Genomic DNA, 23,285 nt, shown 5'->3' with positions numbered 1-23,285 from the left:
AGTCTGGAGAAGAGAAGACTTGGGTGATCTTATTGCTCTGTACAACTCCCTGACAGGAGGCTGTAGGCAGATGGCGGTAGGTCTCTTCTCCCAGATAACAAGTGACAGGACAAGGAAATGGTCTCAAGTTGTGCCAGAGGAGGTTTAGGTTGGATATTAGGAAAAAATCATCACTGAAGTGATGGTGAAGCACTGGAACAGGCTGCCCAGGGAGGTGGTGGAATCACCATCCCTGGAGGCATTTAAAAACTGTGTTGATGCGGTGCTTAGGGACATGGTTTAGCAGTGGGCTTGGCAGTGCTGGGTTAACGGTTGGACTTGACGATCTCAAAGGTCTTTTCAACCTAAATTATGCTATGATTCTATGAATAAATATTTCCACAATTCCAGCATGGTCCAGGAAATTATTTTTCCCACTAATGTGTTTATAGGTTAACAGATGAAAAATTGTTTGTGGTTTGAATTTAATACATACATTTCTGAAATAAAAGGACAACATACCAAGCCTATTTTTCTACGTAAAATCATAAAACTGCTTTTGTATATTCCATTATGCACTCCATCACCTTGTAAGTATAGCTTTTAAACTACTTAACCATTTTGGTACTTTTCTGGTGAAGATCAGGGAAATGTTAATGTGGTTTTCAAGCTGCCACAGTTAAAACTGTGAATGCATTTTTTCTTTACTGTCTTTACATCCATGGCAGAAATCTGAAGACAATTTTGGATTCCACTATGAACTGAGGCTAGAAGACATTTATGACCAATTTGAAATGAGAACAGAGCTTCAGAAGATGATCTAAAAACCCTATATAGTAATTAGGAAACCACCTAGGGTTAGCCAATAGGAAGCACCAAACAGAGTTTCACATAAATTCTGGTCCATAATCTGTCATGTTGAACGCTCAGTTCAGGACTTCCAGGGACGCAGTCCTGAACTATTTGGGTTATACCTATAAAAATAAAGCAGCTTTTTTTTTTTTTTTTCCCCTGGGAAGCACAGGGAGAAGAAAAATAAAAGTTCTGTGTTTAAACAGCAGGGGTAAGACTCACAATGATGTGCTTGAGGGAGGTTTTAGGATCCCTCAGGCTATATTGATGCAGTAAATAAAATGGGACATAACCCATAACCCATTTTCTTTCTCAGGCCATGAGGGCAAGTGACACAGCCTGGCTCACATCTCTACAGCTAAATTATACTGCCATCCTCCCTCCCTGTCCCCCCTCACCATATTGGGTGATCTCATTATAAAACCTTTTGGGAACAGGCCCTGGCTCATGCAACCCCCTGAACCAAAACCAGACATTGTTCAAAAGAGTTGGCTGCCACAGGCCAAGAACCATACTGGTGGATGTGTTAACAATTAAACAATATGGATAGCTGTGGATATTTTACCAGCCTACACCCTGGCCTGGGTTCATTGATTAGTATCTGGTCTGATTCACTCAGATGAGTAAAATTGGGGTTTTATATGATAGACCTAGCAAGTCTCACCCTTTTCAGACTGATAGTAGCAGTGGTGCCCCTAATCTTTTAAGTGAGAGTTCAATACTCATATAAAAAAAGGTCTGAGTTCACTTTTCTCAATTTGAGCGAATGCACAACTTCTATTGCTCTCAATACCAGGCTCAAAAAAGTTCAGATCTACGGTTTTTGTATGTGCCTCTCAGACTGCTTCCACTTTTTGTCCTTAACAGAAATTGGGAAAAACACAGAGATGACCTAAGCAGCTGGGTATGAAAACTAGTCAGGTGCTAAGGTTGTGAAGATTTAAAGGTCTAACTCAGAATGCAGAATAAACAATCCTATGTCAAATTAGGAAATACCAAAATGGTATGATATGCCAACAGAAATCTTTTATATTTATGACTACATTAGGATCTGCCCCTTGCTGTAGGTACTCTCTGAAAATATGTGTAGACTTGGGGAAATTGGGGAGAAAAAGTCCATATGGGAATCAATAAGAATTTAGGTCTCAAATATTTACATGTAAAGATAATTGCAGGCTAGACTTCTTTGAATTTATAGACATGAATAAAGTATGAATACATTTGGAAAAACATCTATTCAAGCGTTTCCATAATCGACCCTCTATGCTCTGATTCAGCAAGGAATTTAACTATGCAGGTAAGCCCCTTGACATCAATGGAAAATGCTTTAACTGAGGCACATATTTAAAGACTAATAAAGCAGATCCTTAGAGCTATTTTTCTAGATATTTATCCACAGTCAATTACTTCTCCCAGACCTTCCATGTGTATTTGCAGTATTTTCTATCAATATCTTTCATTCACTAAAATTCAACCTCAGAGTTCAAGCTGCAATGCTAACTTATGAGTTCTTAGTCTAATTATATCCTGTGTAATTACAGTCTAATAAAGAAAAGAAATAATGACACTAAAAACTAGCTCACATTACAATCTAATGTTAATCCTTCTATCTTAAAATAAAAAGAAAAAATAAGTTTGTTACATATGAGGAGATTGTTGGAGAATCTCACTTGCTTTGGATATGGTTCTAGACTGATAAAATAGGCCCAAACCCATTTATTGGGAAAATAGTTCCAAGAACACTGATCTGCAGTGTATTTATATACAATTACACATCAAAAGGAAATAAACTGAAAATTACACCTGAAGGTTTCATAACACGTGCACACAATGAAAGATGCATGTTCACTGAAGAAGTCTTTAAAGTGAATACAGTGAATCCCCAAAATGTTTATCTGGAATTGCAGTGTTTCAAAAACTAAAAAATTTGTATTCTCTGGCTTTCTTTGTTTCCTTACAAAGAAAACATATCTGCATGAAAATGGGGATATTTTCTAGTGCAGAGGTTGAAAACACTATTATGGTTAACATACTGGAAAGTTTCGGAATTAACACTCTCACAGAACTAAAAAATACTAATTCAGTTACGCTGTTCTACATCTTCTCAGTGCCACCTTGTGGAACCACAGCAACTCATTCCTTACTCTCTAATGGGCTAGCATGGTGTGCCCCTTCTGTTCTGCCATACAGCTAAACGTATGAAGGTATAAATACCCTGCTGATACCTACCAAGCTACCTCTGCTACATTGACTATAATTAGATATGGTTACATGATCCTTTAAGTCTTTACCTAGTTTAGACATAATCTTTGATGAGCCAGAAGTATCACAGATGTACAAGCAGAATTATTCAATTGTGTATGCTCACAATAACTTAATGTAGGAATACTACATAACAATGAGGAGGCTATGTCCTCTGCACTACACTGTCTCCACAGGTAAGTTTTTAATCTCAACATTTTCTAGATGTAGGTATGAAACAGCTCGGGTTTATTAGATTTTTACATTAGTCTCAAGAACAGCAGTAAGGAAAAGCTGTGCTTTCAAAAACACTGGTAGGACTTCACAATGATGTGCTTGAGTTTAAGTTTGAGAGTCTGTTTGGCTATGTTAACCTTACAAAAATTGGGCCTTGGTCCACTCTCAAGCCTTAAGAGCAACTGTGGCAGCAGAGCCTACATACATGCACAGCAGCTGAACCACTGCTCATTCCCTCTTCCCGTTCCCTTGCTGCGCAAGGAGCAGTCCCAGCACCTTCTGTGTGAGTGTGCCAGCTGGCAGAGGCTGAAAAACTCCCAGGTTTAACTAACAGTTAAAACATATAAAGGATTGCAGGACAGTCTCCATGCCCACGTCTTGGCCCCATGTAAATTACTAATATAAATGGTGCCTCAAGACATTTAGATTAATGTGATGTTTCCAACAGTGTAATGCAGTTGCTGTATGCTTAGCTCATCCTGCTGAAAGGCAGGGATGGATTTTATCTAGAAAACCCCAAAATAGTACTCAAGTGGTCTTCTCTGATGCAGGCTTGTGGCTGTAGCTCTGGCTCAAAGAACGCCAACATGCTGGTTGCTTTTCCTTCTATTTCCAGCAGAAGTGCTGTCCTCACCAGATCACCCCATACCACCTCAGAAATAAGCATCAAGCGCTCGGTTTGGATCAGGTGGTTTTCTAGCCACTTATCCTGTCTCCCCGTCTTCAGATGAAGAAATTACACTGTCACCTTTTTTAGCAATTCAGCTGTTTAATGTTTTACTTTGATTACCCGGGTTCTATTTAGTCAGTTGATCTGTTTCCTTCCTTGGTTATGTTAATATCAAAGTCTCTTTGCTGAAATTAAAAACAATTAAATTCCTCCTTTCCCCAAGCTACTTCTCCCTGACACTCCACATTTAGCATTCCCTGGAGAAAAAGTCATTTTTTATGAGATTTCCTTGTAAATTTTGTGGCCCATATCAGGAACCAGACAAAGGGGTTGATAAAGTAATTCCCCCCATACCCAGGATTAAAAGCATATTAGGCATTTCTTTGATAGTCAAAACAACATTTGGTGGCAGCTGAGCAGCTGGAAAGGACCATATTAATTAGAGAGATATTTACAGTTCATATTGTGACACTAAGCCATCTCTTTTTTTCCTTTTTTTTTTTTTTTTTTTTTTTTTTTTTTGTCCTTTGGCCTTATAAGCCCTGGGGAAGAAATATTACAAATATGAGCTAAGCATTTAAAGGAATATTTAATTTGTCATTGAATATTTCAAACACTAATTTTTATCAGGTACTCTGCTTTTTCTTTTCATGCAAATAGTCTTTGTTTGAAAATACTGCACTAATTATCCCCTTTGTATAGTTACTCTCTCTGTTTTTTACTCCCATTGCTCCAGTTCTTGTACAGCATGGAAAACAGTGACTGAAACTAAACGGTTGCAAACGCCAAACAGTCATATTAGAAGAAGGAAAATGACGGGGGAAAGGGAAGGGCCATCGGAAATTCTCATTTCCAGCAGAACCCATTTACAGGAAATCTTACTCTCTGGAATAATCAGTTATACAAAGTTCACGTCTAATTTTACAATGGCCTCATCTTCACGGGAACATGACAATTCTAAATGAAAATAATATAGCGTGCTTGAAAAAGGGTACGCCAACTAAGTGGGTGAAGGGACTTTTCTCCACGTTCACATGTTGTATCTTGGAGACTGAGCTGGGAACAGTATCTTCAGATCACCTTACAAGAGGGAGATTTAGGGATGAAAAGGCTTCAGGTTTAGTTCCCCTTCCTTTTTTTTGGGGGGGGGGGGGGGGGGGGGGGGGGGAATTAGTAACTGCTGTATAGCAATGGAAACTCACCACTGCCATATAGGTCTGTGCTCAGGGCAACCTGACCTTGCCTCCGCTTGCAGGTAAGACGTTCCATTACTGACACAAGCAGGCGCTGACGATGCCTGCTGTCAGCAACTGGCAAATGTCCTAGTGTGGCTGAAAGACATGAGTCTCATGCACAATCATGTAATAGAGAACATCCTTCACAGCTAGCAATTAATGGAATCGCTGTGCATGCTCGCTCATTGTACTTCTTGCCAAACCGCACTTGAAATCTCAGGATTGTCTCTGAGAAACGTTGCATATATAAGATTTATAGATAACATCTATCCTAGGGATGGTTTAATAATAAAAGAACTAATCATGACACAGTTCACTCTTATATGGAATGATGTGCATTTTCATTTCTTTTGCAATCAACTAAATAAATTGCATTTTCAGGAAAAAATAATAGAACTGATCCTATATGCAATCCACAGGTAAAAGAACCTTGGGAGTTGCCTGTGGCCCTGGTTCAACTGTAACAAAGTGTTCTGAGTGTTCTTAGTAAACTTAGATGTAAATTTTGCATTCACAAGAGCTGAAAGAGCAGAGACAATGTATTTTAGTTAAATCACACTTCAGGTGACAAGATATAAGCTGTTTTTCAGTCTATGATGTGAGATAAATGAATATTAATCATCTCTCACAAAGTCTGTCTTTTTATTGAAAAAAAAAGGTCTTCAGCCTTCTTTATAAATATGCTTCTTAGAGAGAAATTTACTATAGACAAAATATTGCCTTAGAGGATTTTGGTTTTGTCTTTATTTTTGTTTTCAAATAAAATTGCATCTACAGACTAAGTCTGCAACAGAAAGCATTGAGGTTATTGTTTTTCTTGTCTACACTGCAGGATCGAGAATATAATACGGCCAGTTTGCATTACAGAATGCATTGCCTGCAAAGAGGCGGCTTCATAAAATCATTCGTAAATCAAAGTCTTTCTTGTTAAAAAGATCCATTTTTAAAAAGTCAGAATTATAAAAAAAATAAACATTTGCAGTTTGCGATCCAGGTTCTTTGGTCAGTATGGATTAAATGTCTTCTTTTGTATGTGACTAACAATGAGATTATGAAGCACAGAATTCCCATCTACTGACTTCAAATCGAAGCTGAATATAGAATCAAGAATGGAGACACATAATAGGCTAAGAGTTCAAAGACTGCGTATGGGGGCTGATACTGTTCTGAAAAATAATAGATTTGGTTTTCATTTTGTTGTGGTTTTTTTTTTCTCTATTTTTTAGGAATAAGACCTATAAAAAATGTTTGTGAAAAACTCAAGAGAAATTAATTTAAAGCTCATACTTGAATGTCATTTTCCATGACCACACAAGTAAAAGACTGCAAAGTGAGTTGCTCATTCTTCTAGTAAAGACAATCTATTCTGTATAGCACATTAAATTCTGTGTATTAAATTATATCATGATAGTGCAAAAGATTAAAGAATGTGACTTATTTCCTGGAGATATGACAGAGCAGGATTTGGTCTTTTCTTTGAGACTAATCAGGATTTTGAAGGCATATCACTTTCTAAGTAGAGGCTGGAGTATTTTCTGTTTGTTTCTCATTAGAATATTAATCCATTACTTGAAAGATATTTTTTTTTTCCTTTTTGTCAAAACTGAAATATTTTCTGCAAAATACTATACAAAAAGGCCTTCTTAATGACATATAATAATTCTTACTCTTGGTAAGATTTCTCAAATAGTGTTCCTGCATCTCAGGTTGATGTTGTTCTCTCCTGGTGAGATCAGTTGTGAAGTTCTCTCTTAAAAATCAACTCTTCCTTGAAATGTCTGCAGAAATCTCTAATACTTTACATTTAAGTTGCACAGCGTTTCTCCTTCCTTAAGTGAAATGTACAGCATACCTACACTTTAGCTATCTCATTTCCCATTTATAACCTTTTCCTCTGTTATGCTTCTTGAATATATAAACACACATTTCTTGTTATCTGAATGGACTGAAATGTTGTTTCTTGAAATTTTAATTTCCTCCTTAACCTGTCATCTGTTTAGGCTGCTGCACACATACATCTTGTGCTACCATCTGTTTATTTCAGCTGTTCCCTCATTCACTTGCTGACTACAGAGATTCCCATTCTGTAACTTCTCCCTCTGAACCCCAGCGTAAAGTCTCCTACATACTTCTGTAGGCTTTTTCCACCAGCTCATTGGCAAATCTTTTCATTCAAACATGTCCCGTCCCATCTGAAACACTTCCATCTACTAATGGACTAATGATCAACACCTGTCTACCAGCTGGCCTAAGCAGCACTTAGAAACTAAGACTTTTATCAAGGTTTAGGGTAATTTAATAATAGTTAATTCTTTTTAAAAATATTTTCAGTTGTGCTAGCTTAGTTATGTTACCTATTCTATTAAGTGAACAACTTTTGCAGTTTCTTCCCAGGAAGCTGCACTTTTAAATCAATGTTGTAAAGTAAACCTTTGGAAAACTCTAGACTTTGGGAATACACAAATGTCAGAATGGTAACTATATAATTGATAATTTTATAGAAAAATAGCTCTTAATCTTCATAACCATATTAATATTTTATTGTGTCCAGTTTTGATTCTCTATCTGCAGAAATCAATTCTTAATTTTGAAAATTTATCACTCTTAGGTTTTTCAGTTGATGGGATTTTAAAAGTCTCTCTTACATGGCACTTGAAGCAGAACAATTTATACCTTCTCTGTCTACAGCTGCACTCCTTACACTCAGGTCTTGTTTAATTATGGCACTTACTTCAATAAACACCAGAAGCATACAAAATTTTTTTCTAACTTTAATCATATAGGTTCATGCAGATAAAACAATGTGATGTGAGCCACAATTCCTGAACATCTTGTAGCGTATCAGGAAAAAATCTTATTCTCGAACATGCCAAGAACAGTTGGATTTATTTCTGAATTTTGAGGAGGAATTAACTGAAAATCTAGAAGAAAGATCTGAGTGAAAGATCAAGATGGAATTTTTATTTCAAGGAACAAAAGGTATGACAGCAGTAAAACAAAGATAAAGGCACAGAATTCAAGAAACTCAGAGAAATAGCTAGCTGAATATTGTGTGAAGATAATGTAAAGAATAAAGAATTACAAGAAAACTGGCAGATCATGAAGAGGAATACATTAAACATACAAGAAGAAACTGCCTAATGCAATTTAAGGTTAAAAATACTTAAAAAATCAAACACAGAAACTGAAATTGAAGATTAACTGTAAAAAACAGCAGTTTGGGGAAAAACCAGTACAGAGCAAAGGAAAAAAAAAAAAAATCAATAAAATGCAGTTCAAAACCAGAAATTTATATTCTGGGACATATTTACCTGAGTGCTGCATGAAAAAAAAGTCATAGAAAATACTCTGTTCTTTTGATACCACTGAAGTTTCTCCAACTGTTCCAGAGCATGTTTTAAGAAATTAAATTGCTATTATCCACAATAGGGGTGATCATTAAGAATGAGAAGAATTTAATATATAACTAAGGAGAATTTGAGAGGAATTATTTTGTTACAGCTGAAAAGACAAAAGCTGAAAAGAAGAGTCGGATGAGGGTGATAACATAAAAATTGTTTCCTAAAATGTAAGAGGAAATTCTGGCGAGAATTAGTTGTTCTCTGTAATAAATGTAAAATGAAAAGAAAAAACGTTCTAAGCTTATTTGGTTTAAGGAAATTTGGAGAAACCTTTCTAAACAGGTAGGTGTTGAAACAGAAAGATGTAAATACCTAAGAAAGCTGTGGAATTGAATACTTTAAAGAAGAGGTTACATAGACATCATCAGGCATGGCTTAGGCATTAAATTGCTCACTGCAGAAAGTCCCAGTCCTCAAACTCCTAAATTACACAAAAGTACAATCAACTCACATGTCATTTCTCCTCAATCCCAAATTCATAAGAACAAATGTACAGTAAATACATGGAGAGACTGAAACACAATGATCCTTCTGATGTCTAACCTCAACCAGTTATGCCATATGTGGCATTCTGTTTGTATAAATAAGTAAAATGCCGTTTGACTGTCTTGCTTTCATCCCAAAATAAACATAATGTGCTTTCTATATTAAGTGATATCATGTCCTTGTTGCCTTGATTAATCATGTTATGCCATCTGCAGCATCAACCTCTATGTGATACCCTGAATCAATCACTATTAATGTAGTGGTTTGGAACTGAAGATCAACAAAAATAAAAATATCAAATAGCCCCCTCCGTGCCAAATTTGAAGGAAAAAAGCTGCCACTTGGGTTTTATGTAACAGATACACATGATTCTAATATGACCGATAAGGTTACTTTTCAACAAAGCTATATTAAAACTTTCATTAGCCCTCTGCAGCTCTCAACACCATCACATGGATTTTTATCTTGCACAGTAGATAAAAATGCCATGTGGTGACCCAGACAGATCCATACTCATAATGAAACAGCAGCCTAAAGAGAAACAGTATCAACACATCTCTGTGTGTGTGGACACATGCATGAAAAGGCTCTTCTGCGTGCAGATCTTCTTCCTAAAATAAACCCCTCTCTGCCCCACTGCACTTTCTGCTGCATCTGCAAAGTCTGCAGCAATCTTACCCAGAAAACTTGTGTACATGCATGGAACAGTACAGGGGATGTGATGGTTGAATAAAAAAAAGCAGGTGAAAAAGGGAGAAGAAATATGATGGATATGACTTCCTTATTGAAGCCTTTAAGAAAAACCCTAGGGGTGTTGTTATATAGTCTAAAGGTAAAGGGGTCAGTGAAAGACAATGGACATTTTTTAAAAAAGTTATCCCCAAAAAATCGCTATTTTTAATGGGGGACTTCACACACCATCAGGTAACTGGTTCAAAATTTAGATTAATGGGGAAAAATGTGTGCCTAATATCATACTGAGAAAAAAACATTAAAAAAAAAAAGAAGTTATTGCATGGATCTACACACAACCTCAAATAGCTCAGTATTGTGCGACTTGACTATTGCTGAAGGATATGTCAATAGTGAGTGTCACAGGAGGAAAGCTGCTGATATGGAATATTTAAATTCATTATCATAGTGCATTAATCTATGTTAGGAACCCAGAAGCGGGGACAGTAGCTATGTTGCAAGCCTTTCATTAATAAGTGGAGCTAAGGAAGAAGTAAAATATAGATGATTTGCCTTAAGAATAAGATATTTCTTTGATGAGCATTCTAATAACTTAATTTCTACTTTTACTTTGAAAGGAAAAGGAATGGATTGTGGTATTTATAAGTACTGACCCAAGTTTCACCCAGAATACTTTAGCTTTACCAGTTGTGTGTGTCACAGTCCATACAATAAATTAAAATTAATACCTGGAAGATAACACACTCTTAAGACAGAAGTGATTAGGGAAGGAGCCAGGGAGCCAGTCTAACCAGCTAGCTGGAGATTTCTTCTATATGGGATTTCCTGTACCATCACTCCAACAAAATTCACAGGGAGACTATCAGGAGGAATGAGAAATATCTTAACATCTGGTTGTCTAAAGATCACAGAAGGCTAATGCAGAGAAGGCCAGAAAAATATCTACAATCCAGAAAGCTTAATAAAATGGCTTAAATTTTACCTATCAAACTATGCCACATGCCAGTCAGATATAAACCAGAATTTTTCTCAATTCAACCCTTAATGTAATTACTTTATGTTACATCCTGTGTCACAAGTCTATCACATACTCAGAAATGTACACTTTGACAGCTGTTAAGCTCTATTCAAAGCTGCTATTAGTGTTGAGAAAGATGTTGTTTCTATTTTTGGCTCTATAAGTAACCCTAGAAAGTTACATTCATTCAGTCTGACACCTGATGAGAATCCCATGGCTACCCCAAGTGGTAATGTCACAGTCTTTTTCAAGGGTCATTTGTAGTCAGGACTAACACTTTCAGCCTTGTCTAGAATGATTCATACACCATCGCCTAGATTAACACAATTTTCTTTTGAGTTTTACTGACTTGCAGTTGCACAATAATAGATTCAAACCCATGAAGAAAAGACAGTAGGAGGGATTTTTCTTTTAGAAGAAAGTTTTGCAAGTGCTTTCCCATAGATATTTCATTTTATCATTCTATTGCCAAACTGAATGTGTCCCATTTGGAAGAAGTCACAGCCAGCTGTACGTTTCCCAGTGGAATTACAGCAAGCTGAAGCCTTCTCCCATAGGACCTGTATCACTGTAGCAATTCTGGGCCCGCCACATAGAGATATTTTTAATGCAACAGAGTTGTTGGAAAACTTCTCACATACCATTTCCTCTCAAATGATATTGTCAGAAAAATCTACATAAATGAGGTTGTATTAATAATGAGAGGTAATTCTGTGGGAATGAGACATGAGACCAAACTTACTATTCCACTCCCACCTGAGGGGTCAGATGAATCCCTCTGACCTCTATTATGCTAGGAAACTTCAAACAACTGAAAGTGCACAAGGCATGTTTAAGGTCTTTTTCTAGTCACTTGAGTTGAGCAATCCTTCAAAACACAGATTTCAGGGTGCACAATTTGCCCTGAAGAGCTGTAGCTGGTTTTCTATTTTCAACCTGAATTCAAAATTCTCAGGATGAAGAACGCCTACTGGGCCAACGTTTCAATTAAATTTATATTGCTATCTTCAGTGAAGCCATCTGTAGCATGAGTGCAAATAAAACAAAAACTTACCACCCCCATTCCTGAAATTTAGTGCGTGTGTGGTATTTCGCACATCTAATGTGAGTACCCCAAATGTCACTGTAAAGGTAAACATGCTAGTTTTTAAATATCAGGCACTGCATGTAGTTGCAATCTGTGACAATAAAATCTGGCTTTATAAAGGGAAAAAGGCATGCAAAGGTGAAACACAATGTGATTTTCCACTTCAAATAGATGAAAACTAGGAATGTTCCTCCTCAAAATTGTGAGACAGAAAAATATTTTAAATATATCTATATGTTATTTCAAACGGATTAAACCCCCTTAATTTAACGGGGCAATTTTCCAGCTGCTAGTTTCTAGGCTGCTCTTTTAGTAGTTTCTAATTGAATATTGCATTTTTTCACTTCTTAACTTGAAGGTTGCACTAAGGGCACTGCAAACAAGTGTACTAAGTCATGTCATCTGATGGGCCAAAACTTATTGAAGCTTCTTGCATGCCAAAGAATTGCAAAGTAACTGACATAAAGAAGAAAATACTCGTAGAGCTGATTTTACATCAGGAGGATGAAAACAAGGATGAATAGATTTGAACAAATGGTCTTTTGTTTGTAGAGGAAAAGGAAAAAAAAAAAGTTTACAACAAAGTGTACCCAAGATGGGAAAAGACTGACTGTGATCTAAGACAATAAAGATTCATCTTTTATATACTGTATGCAAAACACACAGAAAAATGTTTAAAAAAATGCAGAGCAGGCAAGAAAAGACATCAGCTGATAAATATTTATACTATGAGTTGCTACTGTGGTAAAAAATGGAAAAAATTTTGACACTTCATTCTGAATAGTCTCTCTACAACTAATAATTATAAAATTGGTCTTACATTCAATGGACTATTTGTGAAATACATTATAAATTAACTGCAGTAAAGACAACAGAATCTAGCTTCGCATATCTTTAAATATGTCATCATTGAATATATGAAAGCAGGCTACTGAGCAATATAAGAAGGTAACACTATGTTTGTGATTATGACTTTACAAAATTAAAAGTATATGTGTATTTTTCATGTTAGAATGTGTCTGTCCATTATCTTATTATGCCCTAGTGGATTAAGATTAATGTTAAATTACACAAAGACAGAATAACAAGAGAGCTCACATGTCATCATTCTGGAATCAAGTGTAGTCTTACTAAGGAGAGCATGACCATAAATACATTTTGTATTAGTCTCATTTTTAAAAATATTAGAATGTTACGAAAGATTGTAGGGGTGGAGGTGGGGGGTTGGGGGTGGGCAGGGTCGTTCATTATGATTCCTAAAAATTAATTTACTAGTTCAGTCTCATTACAAGTTTTTCAATCATAAATTTCCCTTCAACACCACAAGGATTGCTACTGATTGAAAACTGTGAGGAGAAAGCAAATGATTTGTCAAATTATACCTGCAAAAACTTTCTTAGTATTTCTTGTACTTCCAATGTCACCTTGGAGGAAACCTATAAGGAATGGCATCTAGCAACCCAGTATTTTATTAGACAAGTAATAAAATGTGAGTGCTTACTAAAATTTTAACATTTACATGCATAGAACTTAATCAAGTGTAGGAAGTTTACCTTGCAGTACATCTGCACTTCATTTAATTATGTAAGAAAATATGCTTAAATAATCAGAAATCCATACAGTGACCATTATACCTTTGCTGTATATAATAAAAGCCAAAAACTCTCATCCACTAAAGGGAACATGAACATGAGAGTGTATTGTACTATATACAACAGTGTCTATATAAAACCAACCCAGAGCTTGGCAGAGAAAATTTACAGTATTAAAGGATGCAGAAAAATAACCACTTTAAATTGGTAAATCCTACATTTTGTCTATTATACTTCACAAAATAATCAATTTTCAGGCATGATGTGAGTAAGACTACAAATCTCAGCACTGCAAATCTGCTTTGTTGTTTGGACTGGACATTTAACTATACTTTCCTCCTAACACAGCAAATGAAATAGAAAATAATAAGAAATGAATCATACAACTTCCCCCTTATGCACGTGTTCCCTTTAGCCGATGTTTTTTGTTGTAACACTATAAAAGCTACCAAGTCCAAATTTGAAGAGGAATCTCTGCATACATTTTCAGAACAGAGCCATGCATGTCACACAAGTTGTTACGATTTCAGTTCTTCCTTCTAACTGTCAGTTTATAAAGCACTTTCAGCTCAGACATGAAGATTAACTAAACCCTACCACATCATTCTATGTGAAACACTGTTATAAAGCAGACACAAAATGACTATTCAAGGTCACTGAGTGTATCACTATTTGGTGTCTTGCATTTCTAGTTCTTGTTTTGAAGGGATTGATTCAAACATAGGATTTCCAACAAAATACTTCCACTGCTTTATAGACGAGCATCCGTGGCAACTGTTAAAGTGTCTTGGTGAATTGTAACCTAACTACTAGATGATTTTTTTTGAAAACAAAACAAAACAAAAATACAAAAAACCTAAGCACTAGAAAAGGTAAATTCCTAGTTGTTGCATGAATCCAGCTCATACTTACTTAGAAAGTGATTAATCTTCTAAATATAACGACTTGCACTGAAACTTAGGAAAGAATTTAGAAAGCTGTTTTATTTTACACGCACACACACATGCACACACACTCATTAATTTTTACATCTATAAGTATGCAAAAGCCAGATCAGAAATTTGATTAAATTAAAAACTTCAACCTAAAACCAGCACAGCTAATAATCCAGTCTAATCTGAACACAAATCATCCAGTGATTCTCATGTCAAGCCCATAATGTTGGTTGACCAGCTGATCAAATTTTATCAGTAGAAAGCCATCCCACTCTTAGTTAATACATGCAAAGGTATAATTAGCCTCACTGTGAAAAACATGTGGGTTTGTTCCAGCTCAAATCTTTTCAGATCCAGATTCTAACACTGAGGTGTGGTTTTGCCTTTGCCTGATGAACAACAAAAACCACACAAAAGATATGCACAGTGAGGAGATCTGGATATATCTCGTATCATTTAATTGTGTTCTGCTTCATAATGCAAGTTTTACACTAATACAAGAAAAATATCAACAAAAAGTTTAATTCTTTATGGTTTATGGTATACTTTTGTACTGCTTGACATGAACGAGTCAAAAGGTATAAAATATTAAATATATTTAATGGTTTTTTTAATAAATATTATAGATTAAGAAAGATTTAAGTGCTCTAAGGTTCAATACTAATATGTTTTTAAAAAGTATCTCATACACATACCAAAAATATTTTCACTTCCATACTTAAATGTTCCTCTCTGTGCTGTTGTACTTTATGTAGTGAAATCTTTCATATATCACTTACTTTTTTGTCTTCATTATATTTGTGGAAAATTTCTTGTGCTCTTTCTTCACCACCATCCGTAAACAGCATAATAATCTTATTGCAGTTAGCTCTAGAGACACTGTGCTGTAGAAGACACAAAGAAAAGTGTGGCTTTTTTTAATTTCAGGCTATCAATAATAACAACTGTTGTATTTGATGGCTTTCATATCAACATGCTTACTACCTAAACATGGATTTTAGGACTTCATTCGATAACCACTTCTGAATGAAAAATAAGATAAAACAAAATAAAATTAAAATAAAATAAACCCAAAACAAACTGGGTTTTTTTGTTCCATGAGACTTAAATATGACTCATGTCATATCTAGTATAACCCAGAGGAATGAGGATCTGGTGGTTCCTCTCACCTCCACCAACATAAGCAAAACTCTTCAGCTCACACCCATCACATCCACCCCACAGCATTCCCACACAGATATTCTGCAAGAGACTTGTACAGTGACGGCCTCTAAATACTTTTACTCTTTTCTCATCTTTACTTTTTTTCTTATCCTTACTGTCCTTGTGGAAATTTGGGAACAATGACCCTCTAATGAGTTACTGAATAGTCTTTTTTTTTTTTTTTTCTCCTGCTGGATTCCTTCCTACTCGCAGAAACTATCAAGCTCACTGACAACATAAATGAAATATCTGGTAACTTAGGCATCCTATAGGTACATCTAAAAACCCCTACCTTATAAAATTAAAAATAATTTTTCATTTGCTATTTTTGTCATATTGCTTAAAATAAGCTCCATCTTCCACTTCTTTAGTTCTTCCCTGATTTTTTTTACTATTTTTAATACACTGAAATTAATAGCTAAATTTTAGAAAAGTACTTTAAAACTGGGTTTACATAATATATTTCAGCCAAGATACAGTGCCTAGAATATTAATATCTCTCCACCACCTACTTTTCTAATTAGGTTGAAACTCAGAGGTGACGTACTGAGCATGTTCCATTATTTCTGAAGAGCAAGCCTGGAACAGAAAGAATTGAGAAGCTGTCTCTGACTCTTAATTCAGCAGTCAGTTACTAGTAAAGTTACCGAGAAAAAAAGTGTGTTGTGCAAAGGAAGAAAAACATCATTCCACAGCCAGAACAATAGAGATGAATATGAATTTTGGCTCCTTATGAAAGGAGCCAAAGGCTTCTCCTTTGGTATTCATCTTCTTTCCTGATTCCCTAAAAGTTAAGAAACTAGTCTAAGCAAATTGCTCATTAATTTTACAGCCAGCAGTCCTTGTCCTCTGTGTTGCATACAGATGGTCCTAGCCAGACACTTCTTGGTACTTCTGAGTAGTTGGATGTGACAGAGTAAAACCCTTAGAGATTCAGTGAAAGAAATTCCACTTCCCCTTCCACAAGCCTGAATTTTGCTATATGAATTTACTGTGCAGTCAGAAAAATAAATAGGAGAGTCATCCTTACAAGGTACCCAGTTCCCCCTTGCCATAGTCTTTGTGACTGGATAGTAACTAACTTTCACCTGGCTGGTCAGGTGAGGTGATCCCACTCCCCTTTGTCACTTTTCATCCTACTCTCTGATCTGATTTCTTGTTTTTCTGTAATAAAAAGACCAAAACACCAAAGCCAGCCCTCAAACATCAGCCCATAATCCTCAATATTGCAGCTCCACAGTTCTACAATGCTCCCAGAAAACTAAAATACAAAACCTTCACTTCCCATCACCATATTAAGAGATGAATAATTGTTCCTCAGAGATGATTTGTACTGGTAGTTCAATATTCAGTGAATAACTACTTAATTAATCATTTGGAAAAAAACCCAACCAACCAACCAAACAAAAAATAACCAAAACCAAAAAAACAAGCCCAAAGATTTTCTTACATCTAACAACATATAAAACCCATTTGAAATCAATACATTCTCTCCAATTGCATCAGCTCACTGTGTTTCATTTGGAATTAAATAATTTATGACCATCTGCTTGTGAAACGTAACCTACAAGATATAGCTTTGGGTTGCAATATTTTCAATATTAAAAAAGTAATAAAAGTTGAGCTGGATACTTCATAAATAAACTCACCTACATTTACAGTGATTTAATATACAGACCAAAATAAAATCAGGGGGAAACCAAAGAGATGACAAGGAAGGTGACCAAAGCCTCCTCATATTCTAAAGCTTTCCTATTGATTTTGAAATGAACACTGCTATGGGCAAATGTGAACCTGCACAAGTAAAATGTGAACTTTGAACTGAATAAAGCAGATTTTTTAAAAAATTATTTTTTTTTAACTAAATCAGTTACTTTTCTAGTAACTGACTGCTGAATTAAGAGTCAGAGACAGCTCTCAATTCTCTCTATTCCAGGCTTGCTCTCCAGAAATAATAGAACATGTTCAGTTTGTAACCTCTGAGTTTCAACCTAAAATTCTGGTGGCTTGCTTAGCATATGCTTATATAGTATGAGAAAAATGCAGTGTTTTCTCTTTATCTCCTAGTACTTACAGAAAAGCATTTACTTACACTACACCATTTAGATATTGAAGTCATGCCATGGAAAAAAAATATTCAAGATTTTAGCCTCCAAACAACATTGGAAATATGAACATGAATAACAAATCATATGATATTTTCCCACCATAAAAACTTTACATCCTGATGAATGAACACATCAGTCTCTTACAAAGGATCAGGAGGAAGGCAGAATTGCCTTTACAACACGCCTTTTTTTTTTTTTTTCTGCCATTTGCACAAAGGTGGCTCAGGGAGTAAATAGAAGTGATTTTGCAAAGCTGTTACAGTAATTTCATCATTTTTCTGAAGAGTTTTCCTCAGCAGTCCCATGGATGTCTCTGCCCTCCCATCGGAGACCAGAGCTGAAAAGGAATGTGTTGCCTATACAGCAGCTTCGCCAGGACAAAAAACCACGGAAGAATAGACGTTGGAACTGAGTCTCCATATTCATGTTTAGCTTGCTCTTGCACTTGATTGAGGCCTTTTTTTTTTTCTTTCTTTCAAAAGAGCAAACAGGACATGATCCATTTTATACTGTGCATATTTCACATCCCTAAAATTAACTCATTAAGTGTCAGGTGGGGCTTATATCTTATGACATAACACTTTAGGAATGCTTTTTTCATCATGTGTTTCATGCCACTGACAAAGGAAAAGCTAAACCAAACCAAAAATCAACTACTCAAGAAGAGATGATTTCAAGATCATTTTTTTGGACAAATTGTAGGTATTACGGTATCGGATAAAAAAACCCTCCTGAATTGCTGAAGCTAAAGTATTATTATTTTCAATGAAATAGCAACTTTATATAACACTAAATAACGGAAAAATATTGCATATAAATTATAGAATAAAGATTATTGATAAACACTTCAATTAGTATGTTGAAAAAAACCTTAAGTGTCTATTTCCATCAGACACTAAGTTTTTTATGGCACAAGTGAAATATTACTTTGGTATTCAGCAAAATTGTTTGCAATAACTGTGACCCAGAAACAGTACCCACAAAACTGTTATGAAAATTTGAGCTGTTAAAAAATATTCCATTTCCATGGACCTTAAAGCAATTGGTGTGTTTGAATTCATAAATACACAACTGGAAACTATCCCAAAGCATATTTTTTATTATTTGTTTAAGCCTGTATTATATCATCCTATTATATTGTCTTGTCACCAGAGTCTGGCACTAACTCCATCACCAGCCCTTTACTCTTCCTGCCAAATGGATTTGTCAATATCTGGAGAGGACAACTATATTTCTATAACCTACTGAAATCTTTTAATTTCCCTTGATATAAACATCTACAATGTCCAGCCATAATTTACAGGATTATGTGAGGCTAATCACACCTCTGCCACTAGTTACACGAGAGATGATCCCTTTATGAGACTGATCTCCAACCATTTTTTTAAGCATATTTTAATTTTACAAACAAGTACACTTTGAGGTTTCCCATGTGTTCAAGTCTTCTTAATACTGCGTGTTCACAAAGTATGTATCTGGTGCTGCATCAAATGTAATACTTAATGTTAATCAAATATAAATGTTATTAGGAACATATTTGGCAAAATTTCATGTGTCTTCCTAGTTGCCTCTGCATGAGATGGGAACAGATGCATAAAAAGGGGAAATGCCTTCCAGCCTGGTCCAAAACCACCCAGCAGCCTTTAAAATACTGTTTACAGTTTTATACAATCATCAGCAGAGGGCACCCAATCATTTCCCCACCAAACCTGGATGCCCCATCCCTGGAAGTGTTCAAGGCCACGCTGGACAGGTCTTGGAGCAACCTGGTCTAGTGGAAGGTGTCCCTGTCCCTGGCAGGGGGTTGGATTAGATGATCCTTAAGGTCCATCCAACCCAAACCATTCTATGACTATGAAACCCCTCTGCTAACCTAAATAGTGATCTACTGAGAAAATATACTTGGAAACATTGTATTTTTTTTCCTCCATCAAAATTTGACAAGGTTAGAAAATTTTCAGTCAGCTCCAGCCCTACACCTGCATGGCACGAAAGCACTTTGAAGTCCAGAATCTGAAAGGTTAGGGGGAAAAATTAAAATTTGTATACTGATAGATATATCACTGATATATTAAAAAATAGTAATAAAAAGAATAAATTTCATATTTGTTAAGCTAGATCCTTAACTGCTGTAAATTGGTATAGTTTTATTTACACTAAGGTGAAGACTCAATACGCAGTCTTTATGAAGGTCAAAAGTAGATTATTTTTTTTTTAAACAGCTATGCAAACTATTTAAAAATTACTAATAAAACTCAACATTTGTGGTGAATGAGAAACAGTACTACTTCAGAAAGCTACTGCTTGGGTGCAAATTAGAAAGTACAATGTAATTTAAAAATGGAAACAATACATTTGATTTTTGAGGAAATTATGCTTTTTATACATGAGAAAGTAAAAGGAATTAGAATACTCTCAAGGTGCCTAATATTCCTCTATTAACTAAGTCATTTGCTCCCCTCTGTCCTGCTTAAGCCATGGCCAACTATTTATGACTTGTAATAAGTTTGAAATTGTAGATTAACTAAACAGTGCTAGGAGATACTGTAGTAAAATTGAAATAATAACACTATAACATAGAGCCTTCCATTTTAAAACTACCTGCAAATCAACCACTACCGCACCTATACGCCAACTGAGAATCACAAGTTAAATAAAAACTAGCTGAATGAATGAAGTAAAAACAGTACAGCACATTGAAAATGAAATTTATTCCCGAATCTTAGCAACCTGGTGGGTGATCTGCAAAGAAAAAAAATATATTGTTGCGATAAATTTACTTGCTAAATAAAGGTTTGCATTTCTACACCTTAGTTACACAATGGAAGAGCATGCAGTGGCCATCTAAACATTGAAATTCTCCTTCTTCACTTTACAGCAAAGAGAAATGACTTTCATACTTACATTTAACAGCTGTTCAAAAGCATAGCTAAAGCCTTTTTTGTAGTCTGTAATTCCTTTCGCAGAGATTTTATAGACTGCTTCTTTCAGCTTCTTCTTGTTCCTCACATTAGCTTGGACAAGATGATTAAAGCAACTGACGTTCTGAGCATTATTGTTAAACTGTAAAATAAATAGAAATAGTATTAAAGACAGTTAATTCTCTTTTCTAGGTACTGCACTAGTAAAGGCTAATGTTTTCTTGATCCATAAGATAAGGCACGTCACACCTGGGGTTTAATTTCCACTACACTGAGAATGTCCAACAGTGTCTGGAAGTTTCAAAATTAAAAATACTTATATTTAAAAATAAAAAAGTATTTGGTGTTACTCTTTATCACAATCAAAAAACCTGTACTATAGTGGAAAAATTCCCTCAAATTTTGTTTCAAGCTCATGTAATGAAAACTGAGAAATGCAGACTTAGGGAAATAAAAAAAAAAAACATGGGGAAGTATTTATTTCACTTTTGTTAATCACTGAAAAATATTGGCTGAATTACCAGGTGACTTCCATATTGCACGTATTAGTCAGCAGTTTTACAGTGAAACTTGCAGATCATAACCAATTACTACATACACCTTACAGAAAATGAAATACACCTCTGGGACAAAGAAACCACTTGATGGTATAGTTGTAAGAGGAGAACACATATTTGTGCTCTCTTACTCACATATCCGCAAAGACTACTCCCTGAAAAATTCATTTATACAAGATTCTGACATTATTTTAAAACATACATAGAAAATTTGTGTGCAAAATACTCCTCTGGTCAAGTAAAAATCAGTTTATGATCCCTTTAAAATTTGTCTCTCTACAAATATACATACATACACGTATAAGTACAAATATATATACATCCCAGTAGAGAGTGATGCAGAAATACATCTCGTTTTTTAGCTACCTCTGTATTTATCTATTTGAAGTCAAAGACAAGACTCCTTTTGAAAAAAGCTGCAGCATGCACAATTCTAATTGTAGCTTTGAATGAATGTGCATATTCTTGCACATAATCTCTGCTTAACTCTATTTGAATGAAAATCTCCTTTTAACTACAACAAAGTGATTTTTTTAAGATATTCTTGACTAATATTACTAAAACTGTTGTCTTGGCCAAATTTTGAACTCTTTTATCTATCCAGATTTCTTGTGTTAGCTTTTTTTTTTTTATCACTGGCAAATAAGATGTTCAAAAAACTCTGTAAAACTCCACCTCAGCAAAGGCACTAAAATCCAGACTTTCTAATTTATGTTTCAGCTGAAAACAGATTATTATGCCTCTTCCTGATCAAGGGTCTTCAGTGAAAGTAAATGTAAATGCAATTTTATGCTGTCAACCTGGTGCAAAGCCTCAAAACAACTTAAAAGTCAGGCCTTGTTGGCTTAAGTCTCAATACTGCTAATTAGTTCAATAGTACAGTATAGAAGATAAGGTAAATAAGGTCACAGATTTCAGTAACTGCTCAGACTATTTATGTCTAAAATGAATCACTAAGTACCAGGCACAAAGTACAGAAAGAGAACTGTTACCAGCAGCAAACATCAACTTGCACTGTAATTGTAGGATGCCTACAATGAACAGAACTTAAAAGGATGAAGGGATTAATAATATCGAACCATTTTTAATTCGGTTCAATAGGATGTTTAGGAGGTATGCAGACTTTTCCATGTCCTGGAATCAGACGTGTACAGGTGCAAGCTCCTTGCTTTAAGGACCAACCAAAATATGAACTACCAGTACTTTTTATGAAATGTCCACTCTAATCAATGAGACTTTTGCTATCAAATTAGTAGGAGCAAATGCATAACAGCAAATGTAGTACAGCTTGTGGCAGAGATGACTGACAGAGAAAAGCATCATCCTCAGGCTTAGGCTTAGCCTAATTTGTTCCAGATCCTTGAAAATAGCCACAGAGCAGCAACTGTGGGGTTTTTGGCTGTAAGTGAGCAAATCCAGAGACTATTATGAGAGTGTTTGCTATGCTGGATTCTTATTTACAGTTCCACATGTAATTCCTTATTCTCACAAAAAGGATGTGTTCAAAGTGCCCCATAAACTAGAGACTTTAAAGCATGAATTTGCCTCATGTTCTAATATCGTTATTGTACCACAAACCACTCCTGCATGTATGTAGAACCTAAACAAGAAACCCCACTGTTTTCATTTTGAGCATTAAACAAGAAACCCCACTGTTTTCATTTTGAGCATTAAGTAATTCACAACTAACCTAATACCTTGTCATCTTCATATTGTATTTATTTTTCTAGGGAGCTTATTTTTGCTCATGGGATTCCTTGTGAGCTAATACTGTCTTTTGGCGAGATACTGATATTTTTATGGTATAGTTGCTGTTTTCCTGAGGATCGTATCAGCTAAAAAATTGTAATGATTGTTGCCAGGCAGAATATACTATGAGAATACCCATATAAGAATCTTCATACATCTTTTTAATGAATAAGGACAGTTATTACTCTGTCCCAATTTTATAGCTCAAGTCTCCAGATGATTAGAATCTGTGGGAGCAAGTTATTCTCAAAGGACTCCATGCAAAGTTTTCTGTGCCCCTTTCAATCAATACGCAGTTCCCAATGTGTCACAAGGGGACAA

The 23,285-nt window shown here is 35.4% G+C and overlaps 1 protein-coding gene across 12 annotated transcripts in view; it reads right to left on the bottom strand.

The window, feature by feature from the left end:
- The window catches only part of CACNA2D1 (calcium voltage-gated channel auxiliary subunit alpha2delta 1), a 433,696-nt gene that overhangs the window by 69,983 nt on the left and 340,428 nt on the right, over positions 1-23,285 (bottom strand). For all 12 annotated transcript variants that reach the window (XR_003561824.2, XM_027811464.2, XM_055712038.1 and 9 more), the window contains exons 11-12: positions 20,642-20,800; positions 15,206-15,310 (exon numbers count right to left, since the gene is read on the bottom strand). Coding sequence is in view for 11 of the 12 variants with exons in the window: in XM_027811464.2 (XP_027667265.1) it covers positions 15,206-15,310; positions 20,642-20,800 (264 nt within the window). In the remaining variant the exon portion in view is untranslated. The remainder of the gene's footprint in view (positions 1-15,205; positions 15,311-20,641; positions 20,801-23,285) is intronic.

This window comes from Falco cherrug, chromosome 5, assembly GCF_023634085.1.
Source record: "Falco cherrug isolate bFalChe1 chromosome 5, bFalChe1.pri, whole genome shotgun sequence".
Classification (NCBI taxonomy): domain Eukaryota; kingdom Metazoa; phylum Chordata; class Aves; order Falconiformes; family Falconidae; genus Falco; species Falco cherrug.
The sequence above is the reverse complement of the archived record's forward strand: the minus strand, read 5'-3'. Positions and strand labels throughout refer to the sequence as shown.